Raw genomic sequence first — 24,122 nt, 5'->3', positions numbered from 1 at the left:
AATTTTATCACTCTTGTTGGTTGTATAAAATAGGAAATAATTGATCTGTTTGGACTTAAAGTTATTCCACTTTTCAACGCAAACAAAAATTTCCTATATTATTATTGTTCTGTCACAATAACTCATACAATATTGGCACGATCGATCGACCTTCTGTTACAAAAGAATAAAGAAAAGTGAGAATGAGTAGAAATTGTTAAGCTGTCATACTTAAATTATGAACATTTGCAACGTAATACATCGTTGTCATTTAGAATTCAAACAATCAAAGAAGGTAGGATCCAAGAATTTAGTCCTATACTATCATTCTGGAATAATTTTCATTTGGAAAAACAATCTGTGGGCTTGATGAAAAAAATATAGAAAACAAACCGAAAAAAAGGTCCAAGCAAAATGGGGAAGACACCCACAAAGAGTAGTTTGTACGTTGTATCACTGACAGTTTTGCAGGAAAGTGGAAAATTTCTAAATTGCAGAAGTGAAGATTTTTATTGAAGCTAGGGAATTCATTATCAATTTACCATAAAGGGGAAGTAATTCATTAAAGTAAACATTTGCCATTCACGATCACCTTAACCAGAGTATGTTACTAAATGCCTCTTCTCCATTGAAACAGGACAAGGCATTGCAAGAAAATAAAGATGAGTGAAAATAGTGTTCACATGCCCACAGAAGAAAAATTACTTTGTTGAGATTAAAAATAGATAACGATTCTGCTAGTGCTTTGTCATGTGTAGCACTAGTTCGTGTGACTTGTTAGAAAAAAGAATGACACATGAAACAGACGTTTACCTGGGCTAAGAAACTAGGACTACAAAGGTTCACTTTAATGTTGTTAGCATCAAGAAGCATTTCCTATTATTTTCCTGAACATAGTAAACTATGCATGATGCATCTGCCCTCTCATTAGTACTACTGCGACAACAAAGAAATAAATTTACCCTTCTTGTAATTTGCAACTAGAGAAAACACCAACAATCTTTCTATAAATTTACTTTTTCTTTAAAAAAATAACTTTACTTTTTTAGAAATGAAAAAAAAAAGAATATGTATTCACACACACAAATATGAAGGATTTTATTTACTTATTTATTTAATTATAAAAATGTATAACTTGGTAGATAAGCAGAAGGAAATGCCATCAATAAGGAAAGTAGTTTAAATTTGTAGCAGAATGAAATGGTATGCTAGTTTCCTTCCTTCATCAATTAAATTGTGAAAAACATCATTTATATCCAGTACCACTACGAATGGATATCCTAATCACAACATTCTATAATAAGAGGCAAGAAACAATACCATTTTCCAACTCTCAACTCTGCATATAACTCGTCACCACAGAATCAAAAAATACATTTAGAAAGTTGGGAAGATATGAACATCAATAAAATAAAAAAACCATTACCCCAGTTTCAATGACTGATAACCATATATAAAGCTGAGGCATTCTTTCGTTATATACAGTGTATATTTCTGTATGTGAGAGATACAAAATCCTGCATTGCCATAAATAGGGCAAAGGAGAAAGCTTCCTTGAAATTTCTAACTTTATTATACCGTGGTCACTTAATTCAAATTATCCAAAAAAGCTTGTTTAAAATCAAATTGCTTAATGTAAACCCACCCGATAAATGGGCGTAAATTAGAAGTAGAACAATAATCTATCTAATGTTACATCACCTTCCCTACATTTCATACCAACGTCTTGCATTGCTCCGCAGCATGAGATGAATCCCTCCAATTAATTTCAGCCAAAATGTGTACGCCAGCACTCTGCCATGAATCATTAGCTCTAGTGGCAGAATTGCTTCAACCCCAAACTTTCTTTCTCAGGGCCCTTAATTGCATGTTATTGTCATTTAGATACAAGAACAAATGAATACATATCTGTATTTACACTATATCAATCAATAATTAAAAATGGCCTGGTCCCAGAGACAGATTTGAATCAGATCAGACTATATCTCCAAGATCGAAGCTGTTCTCTGATGTGGATGTAGAGATGGTGATTATGCCATCACAGTCAGATACACTATCTTGCAAGCTCATTAGTAAGTAAGAGTGGGAAGTACTGAAACCAGTGGAGGGCTTGGTTCTTGGGACAATAGGCACTTCAGCTTCCCCCACCAGCATCTGAACCACACCCCTCATAGTAGGTCGAGCCAATGGATCAGGGTGAGAGCAAGCTAGCCCAACCAAGAGTACCCTCCTCATCTCTGCCTCATCAAACTCCCCCTCAAGCCTTGCATCAGCCGCCAATAGCAACCTTCCTTCCCGGTGCAAACTCCATACCCATTCTACCAAATTGCAGCTAATGCCACCTTTAGCACCCCCATTGCCATCCTTCTCTATCGGTCTTCTCCCACTGGCCACCTCAAGAACCACTGCACCATAACTAAACACATCAGTTTTCTCTGTAGCCTTTCCAGTGAGGAGATACTCGGGTGCCAGGTACCCCATTGTCCCAGCAGCCACGGTGGCATCCGGCGACTTATCATGCTCAGTTTGCCTCGCCAAACCAAAATCTCCCAACCTGGCATTGAACCCTTCATCCAGCATTATATTACTAGTCTTGATGTCCCTGTGAATCACCTGATTCTCACACTCTTGATGCAAGTAGGCCAAGGCCGAGGCCACGCCCAGCAAAATCTTGCGCCGGTGGGACCAGGGAAGCGGTGTCCTAGCCTCGAACAAAGCCTTGTCCAAACTCCCATTAGGCATCAAGTCATACACCAGCAGAATCTCCCCTTTTTCATGGCACCACCCTTGAAGCCGAACAAGATTCCGATGCCTCAGACTCCCAATGATAGACAACTCAGACAAAAACTCATTCTTCCCCTGACTACTATGGCTGCACCTCTTCACCGCAACAGTGTCCCCATTATCAGGCAAAACCCCCTTATACACAGTCCCAAACGCGCCATGGCCAATGATCCTATTCGCATTGAAACACTTCGTAGCCGACTTCAGCTCCTTGTAGGTAAACTGCTTCGGCGTTTTAATGATCTCGGAACCAAGCGAATCAAACTTGTTAACACGCTTAACCTTCTTAGAGTAAAACCAAATCAATGCACCAGCAAAAATAGCCAAAACAAATGCCCCAGCAGTCACAACACCAGCAACCGCTCCCAAATTCTGCTTACACAACCCATTGTGGCAAGACGATTTGCTTTTGCTCTCTTTCTCTTCACTATTAGAAGGAGCCAAAGAAGGAGGCGCCGAGTTCACCGCATTCGCCGTCGGGTTCAGCAAACTCACCGCCGGTGGAGGCGGCGGCGCAGCCGCCGCCGCAGCTTCAAAAGACGAACCAAAACTCCACCACTCTATTCTGTGAACCTCTGTGCTACCCTGCGTGGAACCTGAGAACCCCACATACATAAAATCATTCAAATACTTATCAACATCGAGGCTCGTCGACAAAACGGGATCTTTCGGTTTCAAATTGGAATACGAAACCCACACGCTCAACCCTTTGCTCGATCCATCGAACTCAATCCACGCGTTAATTAGGTCACCGCTCTTCAGATCGACCCCAAAGCTCTCCAAATCACCAACCTCGCTCGAAACGACGCTGTTTAAGTCCAGCCCGACGTGGTTCCCATTAATGTCCTTAAACTCTACGTCCATAAGCGTATCAAACTCCACGGCAATAAAGCTTCCGCCGCCCCCATCCGCGGCGGCGGCGGCTGCGCTGAGTCCAAGAAAGCCCCCGGCGTCGCCGATCGTTTCGTCGTCCGGCGCGAGGACGAAGGCGAGGCCGCCCCCGATGGACGAAGGATTGAGGTTGGCGACGGAGAAGGAAAAGAAGGTGGTGAAGCTGGCCGGAAAGCGGTTTCCCGGAAGGCGGAACCTGACCGGACGGGAGTACAGAGCTCTCCCGGCGCTGGAGGTGGGAACGGCAAGGTCGCGCGTGAGGCTTACGGTGCCGTTGTTAAAGTGAGCGTCGCCGAGAAGCTTGAGGCTTTCCAATGTGAGAGTTCCAAAGTCGAACTCGGTCCCTGCGGCTACGAAGTTGATGAAAGCAAAAATAAAGAGCATTGAGAGATGCGACATTGGCGAAGCAGAGATTGAATTGTCGAAATTGATTCTGTGTTATGTTTGTTGGGTTGTTTGGTTTGTTCTCCTAAAGAAGCAGAGTGAAAGTGATAGAGACAGAGAGAAGTTGAGAGTGAGAATTCACGGGTTCAGAGAATCCCAATACACTGTTCTTCGCTACCTCGACACCTGTCCCACTCTCTCTCAACGGTTCTTTCATTCTTTCTTCCCACACTCATCTCCATATTCTCCTATTAACCCTTTTACTTGCATTTTTTCTTATGACATTTTTAACCAACTTTATTCATCAATTCAACTTTATTATGTTTAATGATTGAGATAAATTTGATGTTTAAGAAAGTGATGAGACTTTGCGTATGAATGCGTTCAATCCAATTCAACTGCAGACAAATTCTTTGTTCTCTCTCTTTGTGCTGTTGTTCTCCTCATTTATTATTTATCATTAATATTTTTTATAAATAAAATACTACTTTTTATACTCTCCATTCAATGTAAAGGTGAAGAAGGGATAAATTAAGATGAAAAATGTTTTGTACAATAAAAACACATACATTGTTTGGCTGTCTAAAACTGTGCATAGAATCAAATTGTCGTTTCATGAATTGTTGGTTTAAATCTTATCTTATTATACTCAAGATCATAAGGAAGAGGTATACGCAAAGACAAAGAAAATGCATAATTATTTGAAGTGGAACCACTGATTATAAACTAGTACAATTTGAAATAAATATATAAGGTTATGTGTGAGATTCTAGAGTTATTATTTATTGTTTGCTCCTTTAGTTTAGGGAGGGGAAATTTATCTAGTCTGGTGTTAAACTCTCTCCTTTTTTTAAGTATATTCCATATATTATTCTTGTAACTGTTTAACTTATATAACAATTAAAGTTGTTGACTAATATAAAATATACAATATAATTGTATGTTGGAAATATTCATTTATTACATTTTTAATTAAAACTATATTTTATATTTAACATAAACACATAAATAAATACATACATAAATAAATATTTCATATTTTATATTTTATATTCTTTCTCATGGTGATAGAAATTTAACATACATACACAAATAATTTTGAATGAATTGAAATTGGAAAACAAAAAATAACATGTAAAAGAAAAATGATGAATTGATCAATCAAGCTTTCTTTCTCCTATGGTTTGAGTTTCTCTTTTTTTTCAATTTTTTCTTTTCTTCTATTAACGATTTTGGGATCGGAGAGTGTGATGATGTTCATATTAAGGTTAGGATTCACTTGATGGTAGATACAAAATAAATAATGATTTTATCAAAATAGAGTTGTTTGAAATAAAATTGAGAGAGTGATTGAAAATGAAAGTTATTTTATTTTATATGTGAAATTTAGTGTGATAGCAGAGTGAGGGTGAGAGTATGCTCTCTTTCTTTCCTTTTTTCTTAGAAAAAATGTAGAGTTAGTTTGCATAGAAAAATTATTCCTTAACATTAATTTAAAAGATTAAAAAATAATTTTATTTCTTAAATAATTCATATGAAATAAAAAATACTCTATTATACTAATAAAATGATATATTAAATAAGGATAAAATTAGAAAAATTTGTGTACATCCAAAAAAAATTATAAAAGAAATTCTCTTTATATATAAGTATAAATTAAAAAATATATCAGAAAATAACCACCACAGAGTAGTTGATTTAAATAGTTTGATTTTGTTTTTGCAAATAAATATATTTAAATAAAAAAATATTATTCAAAAACACATTTTATTATTAAAATTAATTGCAAGCTGAAAAGGTGTTTTTATTAGTTAAAGAAAATAGATGTCGCATATTTAACGTAGCCAAAGCTTTAGCAGAGAAGAACAGGATAAGAAGGAGAAAAGACTGTCTTTTTTGTCTAAAAAAAACATTATTAATAAAGATTAAAAGGTGTTGAAAACTTTAACAACAACAAGTGCAAACCATGGCTTTTATGAGCCAATAACCATAACCCAAAAAGTCTTATAGTACCTTAATTTTGGTGTTCATCATGTCGTGTAACTCTACCTATCAATCAAGACTTCGCACTAACTTCAGTATACTTTTTTTATTATTTTTGCACATTCAATATCTCTCTCTCAACATACATACATATATCTTTTACAGCAACTTTAGTATACTTGGGATTGAATGTTGCCCAGATTCTTGTAACAAATACCATGGGATTAGAAAGGAATAAAGGGAGAAAAAAAGGTTTCATCTTTTATGCTTTTAAAACAAGGATGAAACTGTGGAAACGGTGAGGAAGTTCCTTGCTCTTTCTTCTTTTTGTGTGTGTGAATGTGTATCACTTTTTCTTCCTTTAGTTATTCCCTTTCCTCGGAAATCAGAAAATGATGGCTTCATTTGAGTTTGACAAGGATATGTTATTTTAGAGAATGAGAAAGTGAGAGCATAGAAAGAAGTTTAGAAGAAAAGAGGCAACCGCAAAATGTTGCTGAAGTGAAGCTGGTTTGGTGGAATACAATGGAAACATATTGATAAAAAAATGTTTGGTTGAGAATTGGTGAACACGCAACGTTGTTTGAAGCAATTTGATGAGAAGATAAGACAAAGAAGCATTGGAAGAAAAAGGTGTTCTTAGAAGAGTGGAGAGAGTAGTTTCAACATTTGTATGATTGTTTATTATAGATAAGATGATGGTGGAGAAAGGTATGGTTATGGAAGGAAGGTTTTGGTGCATACTTTACCAAGCTTCTACTCAAACTCTAAAATGCCTTTTTCTCAAAATTAGGTTACTTCTTCTCAAAGTCCACAAACTCAGATCTATTTCTCATTTTTATTTCCACCAACCACTTCTTCAAGTTTCTCACCCTGCAAACAACTCTAAATACACACATACTGTTCTATCCATTTTTACTTAATTAATTACATCACACATTCCCATTCCGTAACTCCCAAACATGCTACTCTAATGTCATATCTACTATTTTATCATAATTTCTCATCAAAATGGATAAATTTAAAATTTATTATATGAGTATAAATAATAAGTTAGGTGGCTTTACTTTCAATATAATTTCATTCGTATTTTAATTTTTAATTGTAAATTCTTGGATTGTAATTATCGATAAATTTATTTATTGTTTTAATTGAAAATTATTTAGTTGGGTTTGTTTTGGCCTTAAATGTGGTGGAAGCGTCTTAAATGGTCTGAATGAAGAATTTACTACTGTAAGTGAGTCGAATCACACGAAAGTTCAAGTTGTTTTTTTTTTAATCTTTAATCTCTCATTAACATGAAACAAATATTTTGCAAAGATATTTTTCGAATTTATGAAATTAAAAATTCCTTATTAAACGCACGGAACAAAAAGAACAAATCTCATTTGAAGATATGATTCAAGTAAATCTTCTTCAAATATCTATTACATCAGCACTAATAAGTTTTTCTGATAAAAAAAAAATCAGCACTAAGTTTAATTATAATGAAGGTGCAAATCTGAACGGAGTTGTGAAACAAGATATTTCGAAGAGTAGCAAGAACGAGATCTGGAACTGATCATAAAAGAAGATGTTTGTTTTATTGATAAAGAAAGAAAACATTTGATAATTGTTAAACAATATAGTGAGACTAATTTTGATTTTAATTTTGTGTAAATAAATATTATAAAAGAAATGTCAAATAAAGAAACGAGGATCGATTTTTGGATCGTAATCGTGCAACACACTCTAAATCTACTTTTATTTTATTTTTGTATTTTTCTTGTTTTGCTTCCACGTGAAAGGCTAAAAACTTTTAGGTTGATTTCCTTATGATTTTTCATTGAAATCTGAAGTTTTGTACAATAAAATTTTGTTCTTCAATTTTCTATTTGACATTGAATACTCTATATTGAAATCTTGTAATTTAATTGCAAAATGATAGGTGTCACTTTATATTTAAGAAGTTGTATTTCTCCACTATTTTTTTTAATCATGAAAAAATATGATATGATAAACATTTTTGTCTTAAAATGGTGTTGTTCAATTTACATTGTTTTAATTTATGTAATTTTGTTATTATTTTCTTGAACATGACTTCTAATTATTATTATTTTAAACTTATAACAAACATAATTTTTATTTTTTTTTAGTGAAAATCATGGAAGACAAGTACAATTTCTATTTTTTTTAAAATTGAAATTATACATGAGAAACACAATTTTTGTTTTATTGTTTTAAAAAATAAAAATCATATTTGTAGAGCAAGATTTTAATTTTAAAAAATAAAAGTCGTGTTTACATGACTTCGAAATAATAAAAATAATAATAAATTGTAGAAATCAAAATAAAATAAGAGAAAAACAATAGGAAAAATAAGGAAAGTTGTTCATCTCAAGTACAATTTTTTTATGGCTGAAAACGAAGGTTTAACTCATACGTGTGAAATACGAGCTCTTCAGTATAAAGTTATGCTTTGCAAGTATTTCCTTTTTTGTTGCATTAATTGTGTGAAAAAAAAAGGATGGAAGAAAAAGTACAATTTTAGAATTACGTATTGAAAAATATTTTTTATAAAAGATTTCTTAATTCTTTATTTATTTTTAATTTAACTATTATAACAAGTACCTATGACTATTAAATTAAAAGCAAGTAAAATATAAAAAAAGAGGATATCATGATCTTTTCCCACTTGTGTATTTATAATTTGCATCTCTACACATCAATAGAGATTTGAAGTTGTATTCTATATGGGAGGTTCATGATTCATGTGATAATGTTGGGTTGGTTAAGAATTTTAGTTCCTCAAAAATATGTAAATTACATTAAGTAAAAAAAGTTAGGAAATTTCCAATTTATATTTTTCTCTCTAACAACCTTATACGAACAATCTTTAATGTTTATGAGCTTAAAAATAAAAGATAATTTTATTAAAAATATATTATTAATATAAATTTCTGATTAAAAGATTAATTTTAAGTATGCGTATATAAATATATTTATGTATTTTTATGGGTAGTGGATAGTCACATGTGTACCATGATATCTGTCCTTGTCGAATTAATATGCTAGTGAAGAAAAACTCATATAAATGGGCACCCATTAAATACTCCCAACGAATTTTATTTATAGTTATTCGTACATGCTGTTATGCATTTTTTTTATCCTATGCAAGAACTGATTATTTAAATGTATTTGACAGTTAAAAGTATAAAAGTACATTTTAAAGCTAGTGAATTGTATATGTGGTTAAGTAGTTGGTTTTGATTGATTCAATTTAATTAATAATTTCAATTTTAAATTTTATATACAATTACGTTAAATACTGTTAAAATGTTATATCATTATCATCTTAGGGAAGGGCACAAGTTTTATTTCTGAAAAAAAAAAAGTAATTAAGAGGTGGGAGGTGTACTAAAAAACACAAGGATTGAAGTTTGTACATCGAAGTGGGACAACCGACCGTACCTTTATTTTAAGTTCAGAGAGCAAATTATCCCAACAAACTACCCTATATCTTTCTCCTCGTTCTTCCTCTGTCCTGATTAAAATAATAATAATAATAATAATAATAATAAAAAAAGTACCCTATATCTTTCTCCTTGTTCTTCCATTCTCCTAATTTAAATAATAATAAAAATAATAATAATAACCGTACTGGTTCGACCAGACGACTCAGTGAGTCGGTCAGCGTTTGGACCAGTTAACCACCTAATCATGGTGATAATGTCACATGATGACACGTGACCGACCAACCCTTGACGACGAGTCAATAATTGACTAAGTCAACAGGGTTAATCCACAATTAAGGATTATTTAGTGCAACCTTAAACAGAATCAACCTCTTAATTCGATCCACCAGTGAAAACTCATTAAGGTAATATAAATAGCACACATTTCAAGAAGAAATGTACGTCATTATCTACGGTACTCTGACATCCGAGTGCTAACATCCCGACTGACTTGAGCGTTGCAGTGCCTTTTGCAGGTACCACCCCCACCTGAGGAGCCAGACGACTGAGAGAAGGAAGCCGAAGAAGGAAGCTTGGAGCATCAATGACCGACCGAAAGTAGAGGCAGAAGGAATCGTTCTCTAGGTCCCAAACCCGTTTGAGAACAATAACAAAAATTATTATTATTAAACAATTAGATTTTGAGTCTAATTCAATACTAAAATTATTAATATCTTGATAGTATTGATCTAATTGAGATTATGTTGATCAGAAATCTCCTAAACCCTAAACATTACATTCAAAGCTATCTGATTTTTTTTTAATAAAAATACATGTTAAGAATTAAAACAACAAATAAATAAAATTAATAAAATTAATTAGAATATTTTAATTAGTATGTATTTTTAACTTCAATTAATATTAAATGTTAACTTATTTCAGATGATATTTCAACTTACTTTTATAATTAGGTTGATTAGATAAAATTTATGTTTTAATAGCATTAAATATTTTAACAACGAAATATTAACTTGAATATTGTATTATCTTTTACAAATCTCCTTCACTTTAACCGAGTAGAATAATTAGATCAATAAAATAAAGACGGAAACATTTGATCGACATATACAAAAATATGTTTTAGTAAGAATGAATACATAATATATTTAATAAATCTTATAATAATAGAGAAGTAACTTTAAATCTAATTAAATTATATAAAATTGATTTATAAAATAATATTTATATATTATAATTTGAGTTTGTCTCGAATGAATACGTGTTGATATTATAAAATATATCTCAATTAACCTCATAAAATGAATATAAGTTTTTAGTCCACTAAAATCTCGAGGAATCATTTACAATTTGCAACTTTTGTACCTGATTAAACCGCAAAGACAGTGTTTAGAAAGTTGTTGCTCATTGAAGCTATTGAAGAATGATTTAAATATGAGTGGTCGTGGTCTTCAGTTTTCACACGGTTGAACTAAATGTCTCAACATCTTCAATGCTTCATTTTCTCTTTCATAATGCAAGTAGGACACCTTTCTCTTTCCCAACATGCCTTTTTTGTTAACAAAATTCAACACGCAGTCTCTGTCAGGATTCAAATGTCAAGATATATATACTCTTATCCTCTACAATCATACACAACTATTCATTCTCATTTTCTAATCTTTTCTCCTTTTTTGCATCACAAATTGTATATTTTGATTTCAGCATGACAACATTTCATAGTGTTGTACTCTGTGTTCTTATTATACGAATGATTGCATTATCAAAGGTGATTTGGTTGTATTTTGGTAATTTTTAAACTTAATTTAATCTTATAAAATCTGTTTATAAGGTGTAAAATCTGTTTATAAGGTGGTATCTGTACTTACTTATATAATATTAAATGTTTTTATCTTTAATCGATGTGTGATTTCTAACACATTTAATCACGCAAAGTATGTCAGCTCATGAGTGAAACTATATATTATGGGTGATCTAGTAGTGACATGATAAAAAGTGACCTAATAAAACTAACAAACTTTCACTAGCATATATTTTAAATGACTATTTATATCATATTAAGAAGTAAATTTTAAGTTGAACTTATAAGATGAGTTTTGCATTCATAGAAATGTTATTATCTCAGTTAGATCTCCAACATTAATAAAAAAAAATTGACTTAATTCTTTTATTTGGTTGCAATGTTTTCATTTTAAGTTATTTTTAAAAATTTTATGACTATTATTTTTTAAATATATATAGTTTGTTTAAATCTTTATTGATTTTATTTTGAAAAAGTATCTCTATAAATTAAGGAAAGATATCATTTATAAACTACTATTAACTTCCTTTTTTAAGTGATGTGAAATTTGTAATAAAAAATATATTGTTATTTTTTCATTTTATTTAAAAACTCTTGAAAATCTATATCTATTTTTAAGAATTTAAAATTTTGCAAAATCATAATTAGTTTTTGTAATTTCTGGATAGTTATACAAATTTCTGCGCATATTATTTTATAATACATTACTTTTAGGTGAAAACATTGTCGATTAAAGAAATCAAGTTAGTCGAATGATGTATTAATTGTTGCAAAGTTTGTAACATGTCGATTCTTTCTTATAAAAGAAATTTAATAATTTTATAAACTTGTTAAACTGAATGTTAATTCTTCATATGATTCAAGTTTAATTTTATTTTCCCGTTTAAATACCTGGAAAAATTTCATCACTTCATGAAAATCAAACCAAAGATCCCATGTACACCTCCACCTCAAGTCAACCCTAATGCATTTTATATGTATTTTTATCACAGTTTGATTCATAAATCACAGAACATTTTATCATTATTAGGGGAATAATGATACGTAGAACACACACAGATGCTCCAAAGCTAGGGTTTACCATTTCTTATTAACAATTGATAGCCAAGTTAGTGTTCTTATAGCCAAATTAATTATATTAATGTTTTTATTATCATGATAATAATATTAATATTAATTTAATTTTTTAAAAAGTCATTTATTATAATTTGTATGTAAAATAGTAGTTATTACATAACTTTATCTGCCTAGCCAAAATTACGTATCAAATTTATTAATAAATTATTCTCGTCAAACTGTTTCATTGTAACATATAATAAAAAAAAAATTAAATTTGTTTTACTGTTAAATTGATAAAGAAATTAGTTGTCATATGGTTGAAGGGAATTTTGCATTTATGGAAGCACGTGATTCCATGAATAGAGTACAAGCATGCGAGAAATGTCTGAATTTTTTCATGATTTGTGGGAGCTTGTTATCTTAATGAAACGTGCTGCGTATGGAAAGTACTTATATATGAGTTTGCAGTAACGTGGATGAATATTGATAAGGGTCCCATAGTTAGTGAGCATAGCTGGAAATATACAGAAAGTGTTGATTCCTATAATCATTTATCATTTATGTTTGAATAATTCAAGTGCCCACACAAATTTCTCAAAACTTTCACTCAATTTTACTTTCCCACATCAATATTTTAATAATTAATAGATCTTCTGCATTTTTTTTTCATTTTTCCTTTTTTTTCTGAGGTCCTCCTCAAGCTTTTCTCACCACCTACTTTTCTTTGAATTTTTTATTTTTGATATTTTAAAAAATGTAAAAGGTTTGACATTTTTTCTCAAAAATAAAAAATTTGGTTGTAAAATATGATTTTTTTTTTCCAAAGTCTTGTATTGTGCATTGTTAATTTTGTACGCATGTGATCGTGAGGTCTGCTTGAATATAAAAACAAGTATTACTATATTATTCAACTATATTTTATTGTTTTTTTTATTGGTTTTCATGTAATTAATTATTAATCTTCTGAGGCTTTTGTAGGAAGTTTGAAAATATATTCTAAAGATTATTTTTTTTATATAGAAGACTTTACTCAAGATTGTATAACTGGGAATGATATTCCAATTAGGTAACATTTCATCATTCAATCATTCAACTATCATATATAAAATAAAATAAATACAAAGAAGCATGAGACCAAATTCATGAAACATAGAAATTTATACTTATCATCTAAACATGTTACTAAAAAAGTCATGACTAATACAATAAGACTTTTGTATCAAACAAAATATTTCTTCAAATTCATACTGGGAAGACTATCAATACATTTATTCATTTTTTATAAAAATATGAAAAATTATAAAATTTAAATCTATGTATGTAAATTATTGAAAACGACAATGAATATAAAATCACTCTCCAATCACAACATTATCCTTTAATAATTCACAATTCAATTCTTGCTCATGTGTTCTTAAAAAATTTGATAGATTGAAAAAAAAAATCAATATATAAATTATTATTAATTGTAGAACTATATTAGCATACTAAAATAAATAGAATTTCTTGTACTACCTCTGGAAATAATAGCACAAGAAACAAAATCAGAACTTTTATACATTTTAACTAACCTACTAGAGGTGGTCTCTATATAATCATAGTTACATTAAAAGCTTTTACAATTACGAATATTAATATTTAAAGACTTCAAAATAATAAATGTTTTTATACTATTGTTGATGACATTAGAAGACAGATTTTGTCCGCCCATTAATAATAAGATTCTGGATGGATATAATATGTATCAAAAGAATAATAATAAAGTTATAATAATTTCTCATTTTCTATATACCTCATAAATGGAAGCACCCAACCTTATATGTAAAGTGCAGCACCATTACTATAGAAAATAACCTGTAAAGCAAAAATAAGAATTTCAGTGTTTCATTTAATTATCAATGGTAAGAGACTTGATACAAAAACAACACTATAATTATTTACATAAGGTACAATGATTTTTTTTTCCACAATGCAATATTGCTATATTTATAAATCATATGACATAATGCATTTTTTATTTTTCTAAGAATAAAATCATATTTTCCCAATGGATATAAAAAATAATAGAGTTGTTATTAATATTTATTAAGAAAACATTGAAAAAAATATTAAAAGATGATTAGTCTATAAAATTAAATTTTAGATTCAGAAAGTCAATTACTTATAAAAAACAAGTATATATTAACATCAACAATAATCAATCAAACATGTTACTTCTTACTTCTAATTTATTTCACCCTAAAATAAAAGATAAACACTTATATATATATATATATATATATATATATATATATATGAGTATATATGGATCAGAATTACGTAAAAAAATATGAGTATATAGATAAATTTTAAATTTTTATTATTTTTAAATTCCATAATTGAAGAATGTAACATCTAATTAATTCATTATTTATATCAAGTTTGATCTCAATTATAAATTTTAATTTAGCCGGTTAGTAGTTATATAATTATTAATTTAAAATATTAATTTGTATTAAAAATATTTAAGATAACAAGACTTGAATCTTTTAAGCCTCAAAAGTAAAAGGTTGCGGCACATGTGATTAATTTTTATCTATGAAATTTTATTTTTTACTAACACTTACTAAATTTTAATCGTTTTATTAGAAAATAAAATAGTAGTTCTTATTTAATTACGTTGTTATAATTTAAATTATTGATGTTTTTTATCGTATATGTTCGTGACAAAAACACATTCTATCGTACAGAAAAAAGAGTATAATAACATTTTTTTACGTGAATTGCTTTAGGTATCAATTGGATTTCATGGTGTACAATAAATGACAAAGAATCTGATGACAAAGAAGACAAAAATGGTTATTACAAGTGGGAATCACATTCACAAATTCATTTCACTCTAATTAAGAAAAATGTTACTTTAACACTTATATATATATATATAACAACTTTAACAACTATATACTGTTTATCATTATAATTTAAAAAATATTTAATCTTAATAATTTTTTAAAAATATATCAATACTTAAAAACTAAAATATAAATTATTTGGATAAATAAGTTTTCTCGAACGTATGCATAAGAAACAAAACTTGGTGTGGAGGATCCAATTTTCACGGGTAGCCCAAAGCCTAACCCAATATATTAAATTAAAAAAAAATATTATTGAAGTACTCTTTTATTTTTTTCAACTCTTTCTTTATGTTTATGTATTTTTTTGACTCATTCCCTTTGTGTTCAAAAGTATTTGTAACTGAGAAAGGAGAATTGGTTGTGTAAGAGTCTGACATTTTGTATATTTTAGTTGTAAGTTGTGAGAAGAAACAAAATAAGAGAACGCCACACACACTCAACTACTTACACCAACATATGCATGTACCACTATTGGCATGGACCATTTTGATTCATCAAAAAAATTGGTGTTTTTGAGATCTGATCTTACCAACCATGATTAGTTTATGTAATGCTGCCAAATTATGAATGCTTTCTTCACTTTTGCTTCCCAAACTCAGTTCTTGACACCATGCTTGATGTGAACTTACTTTCTAAAAGACACAACAATAATGAGCTTTAAAAGATTGACTTTAAGCACGTTAATGTTGATTTTGGATAAATAAGGAAGTTTCTATCATAATAATGAGTTGAGTTGGATGATGACCTTTCATCACCCACTTTTCAAAAATATCTGATTATTTCTTCTTCCAACCCATTATACTGAATTGGGGCTTTAAATGCCTTCTACAAATACATTATTGTCGGCAGTAGCAACATATCTTCAAGCCAAAACCCCAAACTTTGTGATCAATTTCTCTATGCAAAAGGTTATTTCATCCATGCTAATTATATTACATTAATGAATTACTCTCTAATTTCATAAATTATTGGATAATAAAACTAGTTGTGATCATCTAATATGATGGCGATTTATTAGGTTTCGTTTGGATCAAATTTATTTTAATTAGATTTAGTTGAATTAAGGATGTCAAAACAATTCATTTTTATTCTCTAATTAATCTTTCAATTTATTTATTAAAAAATTATTGGATCAAATCCATCCATTAACTTTACAAATCACTAATGATATATTTGTATTAATATTTAATGATCAGCATTAGCCCAATCGTTTTTTTATCACTAAATATATTTAAATTCATTTTTTTTTTTAAAAACTCAATTTATTTTTTTGAAAATCTGTTTACAAAATTATTTTGAAAATTGTTTCAAAACTATGTTTTTAACTTTTAAGGTATATATAACTTTTATGTATGGATTGCTTATGCATCCATAAAAAAAATTGTTAATGGATTTGATTGATTTTTTTTTATCAAATGGATAAAAATATTAATGATAAAAATGGATTATAATTTTTTTAATCAATTCTTTATAATGCGAAACCAAATTTATTCCATTCGTATAATTTGTCAATCTTAGATTGATTTTTTTTTTTCATTTTATAAACTAAACTTATCATAATTTGGTCCAGTTAGAGCATGGTATTAAATTTTTTTAAAATTATCTCATTATAAAAAAAACCTCAAACTTAATATTTTTAAAAAATTATCAGGTTATGACTATATTTATAATAAACATATAAATAATATTTATATAGTAAACTTATATAAAATATTTATATAAAATTTATATTCATATCCGAAATTAACTTTCTCTTTCAGAGTTTTATAGACATGTCATTCCCTACTCGTGTTCATAATCCTTAAACAACCTATATATTAAAAACTTAGTATATAAAATCAGAAAACCCTCACAAAATATTAAAGAAAAAAACCCAATCTAAACAAATACACACACAAAATGTGTCTAAATTATTTGGATTTAACTCATTGAAGGTTTAATTAGGTATGCTTATTTAATTAAATAAGAAAACACAAGCTTTAGATTAAGTTCACTCATTTAAACGAGTTAAGCTCAATTTATACAAGCTTAACATTAACATGTAAATAACCTTTTGACTTGAACAGCTTTGTTTATATCTCTATTCAAGGTGCTACTTAATATAAAAGTTTATTATAAAACACAATTAGCTATGCAATGGCACGCATAGTATTTTGGACAAATAAGTGGAAGAAAGCTACGAAAATGATTTTTTTTTTTTTTTGAAGAGAACCTATGTATGGTTTTTAGTTGGGAGGCTATAGAGTGAATTTAAAAAGTAAAAATGAAAAAAAAAAATTGGTTTCATGTTTGATTAAAAAATATTCAATTTTGCCTTAATTCTACCTTGAAACTCTGTTTAAAATGGAAATAAAAGCAAAATTGTTTTGGAAAAGTCAATTTGTAAAATGAAAAATAATCAAAACATAAACTTTAATCTTAAAATCCACCAAGTCTCTGCTTACTTTGCATTTATGCTTGCTTTTATATTCATGGATGTTGTCGTGGGCCAGAATTTATGTGCGTTGAATTGAATTTGGAGTGGTAATTAGGTAGAACTCATGTTAAGTATCTCTAACCAACGACAAATTAAGCCCATAATTCTACATGCTTAAATTGGACATGGCTTCAAGACTGGACCAAACCCTAACAACTTATTTATGGATCCAATCAAATTCTTTATGGTCATTGCTTTCTGCACCCAATATTTTGAACTTGCATTCGATGTCTAAGGTGATACGATAAAAATACTTTTTTTTTAATAAATAAGAGAGATGCAGATCAAAACATATTCGAGATTTGATATTCCAAATATATTTTCAAATTTTAAATTTTCAGAATACTTTTCTAAAATTTGGAAATTTTTTCCAAAATTTTCAGAATCTTTTTTCCACAATTTTCATATTATATTTTTTAAAATGTATTTTTTATATTCCGAAATTACTTATTCAAAATAGGATTTTGATTTTCTAATTTTGTTCTTAAATTTTATTTCAAGAACACAAAAATCTATTTTAGATTAAAAAATTGATTGGGTACAGTAAAAAATCATCAGGAAGTCTGGGTCACCATTCTTTAATTTCATCCAATCGTAACCAAACCAAACTCAATATATTTAATGTATATTTTATATGACATAACATCATTACAAGAGATGTACACAAAAACACAATCATTGAAAAGTAACAGCACAGTGTTTTCGATTCTTCATATAGATGCATATATACTATTTAAGTACTTATTATTGTTATTCACAATGGGATTCAATGGGAAGATTGTTTTGCCTTAACCACTGTGACGGGACAAGAGGCATTTGTCATCACATGCTTGCTTACACTGCCCAACAACACCCTGCAAGAAACAGTGTTTAAGAGAGATTAGAAAAAAAATGAAGAAAATAAGTTGTGATCTAATGAGGTAACAGGAGGGTGCTTGGTGAATGAATGGTAATAATGATACCTTTTAATGGGACCTAAACCCCTGCTTCCAATAACCAAAGAGTCGAGGTGAAGATCTTCCACAGCATTACACAACTTCTCTCTTGGATCTCCCCAATACACCTTTGCCACTGCCTTTGCCTGTTTCAAACACCAACACAGACACACAGGTTTTCTTCACATATTAACTGCAGAAGCAAATAACACAATAAGAAACAAACAGTATAAATACCCCTTTTGTCTTGGAGGCAGTATCAAGGATATCTATGACTTCAGGATCCCTAGGAATCCCATATTGCTTAGCAAAATTCAACTCCCTCAGTTCCTCCAAAGGCACCAAAGCTGCAAACCCAATAACCAACCAAAGACAAAATGTCAACCAAAACCACAACTTACCATGTACAAAACATTCTCCAACCAATATGAAGAACAAAACTTATATATAGTTCCTTAAGTACCATTTGTATCATTTTTTTAAATTCAAACAAGAGATTCATTTTGGTAATATTCATAATGGAACTCTAATTCTGATAAGAAACAACACAAACAACATGAATTGTACACGAGAAAGGGAAAGAGGAGCACTAACGTGAACCAGTGACCTCAAAAAGCTCCTTTCGGGTGTGATGAGCATGGGGAGGCTGAACATTGATCAAAATGATTTGATCACCTTTGTTGATGAGATTTTCAACTGCCCAACGAAGGGCTAATTTGCTAGTGGCAGAAAAGTCCATGGCTACTCCAACAGTGCGTGTGTTCGGCATAGTTAATTGATGCTGCCAAAGACTGAGGGTTGAGTTCAGTTTTTATAGTTGGTGTTTGCGTTTGGTATTCAGAGTTTTTCATTATTTTGGCCACTGCGCCCATGGTTTTTGAAAAGTATCAGTACACATGAGAAGATTGTTCGTGAAGATAAGCGTTGGAGGGATTTTGTGACAGATGAAGATGGTGTGGTGGAATATGGCATAAAGGCGACATAGAAGAAGACAATGAATGTTGTTTTCCCACAGATTATTCCACAGAAAAACACAAGTTATTCCATGGTAGTGTGCCATATGTCCTGTCTCTCTGATTGGCTTCTAACTGCTTTCTTTGACTTATTAATTACTTGATTAAAAGACATTACTAGAAGCAACTTACAAAATTATTCTTCTTAATATCACTACTCCTTTTTAGCTTAAAGAACAAACATGCATAAATAATAAAGGGAAGAGAAGAAGCCTTATGATTCTAAAATCTAATGTCTAAATGTTTGTTACTAGAAAAATCTCCTAACAACTTGCTTACATATATTATTACACCTTTTGTTGTTCCAAATCCTTAGATTGACGATAACTATAACTATATATATATATGTGTAAATTATTTTTTCATATGGGTGCTAATGATTTGGTATGAAGATAATGAATGGATATATAACTTAATAGTATTAATATTATTTAGGTTCAAATACAATCTTATAATGCAAAATAAATGAGTTTTGATTTTTAATTTTATGAAAATTTATTTTTCATTTCTCTAAAATTGAAAATATTGTTTTTTTATTTACAAAATTACATGACACTAATTAAATGTGATATAATATTAACAAGTAAAACTTCTAAAAAAATTAAAATTATTAAAAGAAGTGTTATTTTTCTATTTAAAATAAAGATTTGGGATAAAAAACAATGATTCCAAAGTTTAATAGGATAAATTTTTTTTAACATAGTTAAAACTAAAATGTACTCAATTTATAAGAATTAAAGATAATAATTTTAAAATTCAGAAAAATAAACGAAGAATTTTTTAATAAATTCAGAACCAGTATGCATGCATAACATAGGAATTAGAAACATATGTGGGGGTATTATTCATTTGCCTATATATTTTATGTATATAAATGTAACATATGTTTAGCGTTAGAGAGATATTAATCTATATGCACCTTGCAATCAACACACTTGTAAGAGTAACGTGTTATGAATTGTTTATGTGTTTGTCTCCGTTTTTATTCAAATATGAAAAATATATATATATATATAACCAATAAATATTAAAATGATTGAAACGTTGTATAAATTACTTTCCATTAATATTTGAAACGGTCAAATAAAATTTAGAAAAAATTACCAGTATTTCTTTTTCCTCCTTAGGAACTTGTGTGTTCAACTAAAAAAGTAAAAAAACAATTATAACCAAAGTTATAATAAGTATAAAATACAATAAAGTGCAAAGATAAGTAATATTGTGAATTGATGCCGGGGAATGGAAATGTGATGAAAAATTTGGTAAGTTGTGATTGGTGCCGCAAAACTAATAAGATGATAACTGTGTTAGTTTTTAACACCAGTCTTAATTGGTGCATAAGATAGGACAAAGTGATGAGATATTTTTAGCTTAAGTAACAATGCATCATCATCTTCACTAAACTGCCCTTTCTTTCAAAAATAACAAACTCTGTTTTTAATTTAATTATGTATATCATCCTTTTCAGTTTTTGTCAACCATACTTTAATCTTATCCTCTTTCAAATTCTATTTAAAAAATTATATATATATATATATATATGTATGTGTGTGTATCTTAAATGAATTTTAGAACACAATTCAATTGGGTTGCAGAAAGAGAAGGCTTTCCCGCTATGTCACACTCACACCTCAACAACTTGTTTTCTGACTGCTTCAGCTCCATGGAATTGAAGATTGGAGCCACTGATACAAATCAAACACTTGGTACATATGCTATATACTATTTTCCTTTTTAATATTCTTATTTATGCTTCATTTGTTTCTTAGAATGCTAATGTAAACACTATTATCTCTACTTGGTTCTTATGTTAATGTGTTTTTGTCTACACCAGACCCTTGGTTTCAATCTGATACATCATCTGGGTACCTTCAAGATGCCATTGCAGGCAAGGGTATTTGGTGCAAGGAACAAAATTTACCATCCTGCTGTCAAAAGGTTATATAAGTTGCTTACAGTGTTCATTCATAGCAAAAGTTTTAGTTATCAAATTGTTATCACTGAAATTTCATTATCTGGATGATCAGGAAGATAAATTTCCAATATTCTCCACAACAGTTCCACCTCTTCATGGTACGTACGCTTTGGTATCTTTTTCTGCCTATGTTCAGGCTCGTCAATTTGTTCTTTTTGCTTTTTTCTCAACTGTTTGATGCAAATTCTGTGGCCAAGTATGTGAAGTTTGGTGGAGTGTGGAGTTGTATTATGTCATAGTAATTGAAATGGAACATAACCACACCTTTGACAAGTTGACACTGCTGTTTTGGCATTATGTCAATACATATCTGATTATTTTCTCATCACCTTTGTAGATTGTGGCTTTACGCATAAAAAAAGGAGCATCAGCACAAGCCTGTCGTCAACAACACAAGGTGACACACATGAAGCTGCCATCAAACATGATCCTGCTCAAAATAGCTATGCATCTGGTGAGTTAAATGGGAGTGATATGATGCTCTAGTTTCATTTATCACATGCTTTTGGCCCTTTTCTCTCTATTCCACAGCTCATTTATCTTGATTTGTTTTCAAAGTTCTACTGGTTCACTTACAGTGTCCATTTTGTTCCTTGTATCTTGGTGTTACCAGGTGAAAGGAAGAAAATTGCTTACCCCTTTAAGTTAGTGAAGTCTGGAGGAGTTGGAGGAGAAACAACACTCAAAGATATCAATTATCAAATTCTCACCACCCCATCAGCATCAAAGCCAATTCCTCATCCTGTGAAAGATTCTGTGAGTCTTCCATGCAAATTAGTCAAAGGAAGTTTTGGTTTGTCTGGAAAAACAGTTACATCCCTCACCAGGATTCATACTAGGGGAAGAGGTTCCATTACCATTATTAGGACCAAGGATTAATAAAGAGAAGTACCGTCATTCATGTGTTACATATGTCAATGTCAGTCCTTTTTTGCTTAGACTAGAACTCCTTGTGATTGCTTTCTTTCTTTATACTAGATATGTTACAATGTAATGACAAAAAGACTTTCTGTTGCAGTATAACAAGTTCCACTCATTATGACTATTCACTGTTGAACTACAAATTTTTACTGGTTGCAACATAAGTTAACTGACCATTTTAATTTTCAAATCGTTTGTCTCAAGTCAATCATGAAAATCTTCCAAATTCGTATATAAAATTGAGTTTTCAATTTATACTCTTTCAGAAACTCCCATCAGAGGTGATGTTATGTTGCAAATACATACCTTGCAAGGGCGAGTATGATTGTTCATAAAAACTGTTTTAAGAAAAACCCTTTCTTCCTTAAACCATAGTATTTAATGTCAGTTCACCCAGGTCTATTTATTACTTCCAAAACAATTATATCATAATAATAATCTATTCAGCAAAAAGGCAATTTGCATACACTTATATCATCATGGTTCAATAGTTGATGACTTGATAAGACTAACAAATTTTGATTAGGAAAAGTTTTAGATGACTCTGATATCCCATTAAAAAGAGAACTTTAAACTTAATTCAATCTTATAAGATTGACTTATAATATGATACTTGTTTATATACACTTGTATACTATGAAATATTCTTATATCTAGTCGACGAGTGATCTCTAACCGTTTGTGTAAGATTTGTTTGTGTAACATTTGTTTGAAGTTATGAATTTAAGCATTTGTATACTCCACAAAAACCAAAACCAATGGAGTGAGATTAGTTTAGAATGAGAAGCAGATGAGCATAAATAAACGAAGTAATCCAAAAAAAAAATCTTAATAGAGATTTTGTCTTTTTCAAACACTGAGTCACCCAAAGTATATGAGAGAATCTTTGAAGGGGTTATGATAGTGTGTTGTGAAAGTGTGTTATGAAAGTATTTGGGAAGCGTTGATGTATGCATTATTTGAGGAAACACGATCCTGAAATCCGCTTCTATGTTTGATTGGAATCCATGTCTATACCTCATTTTTAGCTCTCCGGTCATTATCACCTAACAATCAACGACTGTGTTTCATGTCACACACGTCACAATTGGTTACCATGACACACAGTTCCTATAATATCATCAAATCTTCATTTTCAGGAAACATATATAAACCAATAAAGCCTTTTTTTTTATCATCAAGGAAAATATTATTTTGTATTAAGCAACCTTAATTATCATAATGCTTCGAAATGCAAAAATGATATTAATTTAATCATGGAGAGGGCAAAATTGTAGAAGAAGCAGCTGGGTCTAATCTTAAAATTGGATCATTGCTTATATTTCAATCACTAATAAATAATTAAACTATCATAATGGTGTATTGTATTAGATTTTACATGGTAGGAGAAGTTGATAAAGGAATAAACTTTTAATGATGTTTTTTTTTTGTCTTTATAATAAAGCCTCCCTCGTTTTTAGTTTATTTTCCATTATTGTCGTGTAGAAACATTTGATAATAGTATATGATGATATTATATTATGTTACGTTATAAAAGTGTGTGTAAATCTTGTTTAAGAAGAAGGTTGACCTTTT

At 29.9% G+C, this 24,122-nt stretch overlaps 3 protein-coding genes across 3 annotated transcripts; 1 reads left to right on the top strand and 2 right to left on the bottom strand.

The window, feature by feature from the left end:
* Window positions 1–1,529: 1,529 nt before the first annotated feature.
* On the bottom strand, window positions 1,530–4,371 carry LOC137824286 (L-type lectin-domain containing receptor kinase VIII.1-like). The gene has a single exon (XM_068629860.1). The coding sequence runs from the start codon at window positions 4,051–4,053 to the stop codon at window positions 1,954–1,956; it is 2,100 nt and encodes a 699-aa protein (XP_068485961.1). The 5' UTR covers window positions 4,054–4,371; the 3' UTR covers window positions 1,530–1,953.
* Window positions 4,372–18,298: 13,927 nt separating this feature from the next.
* Window positions 18,299–19,673, bottom strand: LOC137824482 (universal stress protein PHOS34). The gene is made up of 4 exons (XM_068630135.1): window positions 19,233–19,673; window positions 18,876–18,985; window positions 18,666–18,784; window positions 18,299–18,557 (listed from the first exon to the last, which is right to left on the bottom strand). The coding sequence occupies exons 1-4, from the start codon at window positions 19,405–19,407 to the stop codon at window positions 18,470–18,472; spliced, it is 492 nt and encodes a 163-aa protein (XP_068486236.1). The 5' UTR covers window positions 19,408–19,673; the 3' UTR covers window positions 18,299–18,469.
* Window positions 19,674–21,220: 1,547 nt separating this feature from the next.
* Window positions 21,221–22,640, top strand: LOC137826218 (uncharacterized). The gene is made up of 5 exons (XM_068632105.1): window positions 21,221–21,357; window positions 21,486–21,589; window positions 21,679–21,724; window positions 21,964–22,080; window positions 22,240–22,640. Exons 1-5 carry the CDS (start codon window positions 21,267–21,269, stop codon window positions 22,503–22,505), a joined length of 624 nt encoding a protein of 207 aa, XP_068488206.1. The 5' UTR covers window positions 21,221–21,266; the 3' UTR covers window positions 22,506–22,640.
* The last annotated feature ends 1,482 nt before the right edge of the window (window positions 22,641–24,122 follow it).

The sequence above is a fragment of the Phaseolus vulgaris genome, chromosome 8 (genome assembly GCF_000499845.2).
Source record: "Phaseolus vulgaris cultivar G19833 chromosome 8, P. vulgaris v2.0, whole genome shotgun sequence".
NCBI lineage: Eukaryota > Viridiplantae > Streptophyta > Magnoliopsida > Fabales > Fabaceae > Phaseolus > Phaseolus vulgaris.
This window is presented reverse-complemented; position numbering and strand designations above follow the sequence as displayed.

Bases quoted from the DNA above. Each gene is read 5' to 3' on its own strand.
- LOC137824286 (XM_068629860.1), bottom strand. From the start codon at position 4,053: ATGTCGCATCTCTCAATGCTCTTTATTTTTGCTTTCATCAACTTCGTA.
- LOC137824482 (XM_068630135.1), bottom strand. From the start codon at position 19,407: ATGCCGAACACACGCACTGTTGGAGTAGCCATGGACTTTTCTGCCACT. The intron at 18,986-19,232 runs GTTAGTGCTCCT...TTGGGTTTGCAG, and splicing joins TTTTGAGGTCACTGGTTCAC to CTTTGGTGCCTTTGGAGGAA. The intron at 18,785-18,875 runs GTATTTATACTG...TGTTTGAAACAG, and splicing joins CTGCCTCCAAGACAAAAGGG to GCAAAGGCAGTGGCAAAGGT.
- LOC137826218 (XM_068632105.1), top strand. From the start codon at position 21,267: ATGTCACACTCACACCTCAACAACTTGTTTTCTGACTGCTTCAGCTCC. The intron at 21,590-21,678 runs GTTATATAAGTT...CTGGATGATCAG, and splicing joins TACCATCCTGCTGTCAAAAG to GAAGATAAATTTCCAATATT. The intron at 22,081-22,239 runs GTGAGTTAAATG...TGGTGTTACCAG, and splicing joins TCAAAATAGCTATGCATCTG to GTGAAAGGAAGAAAATTGCT.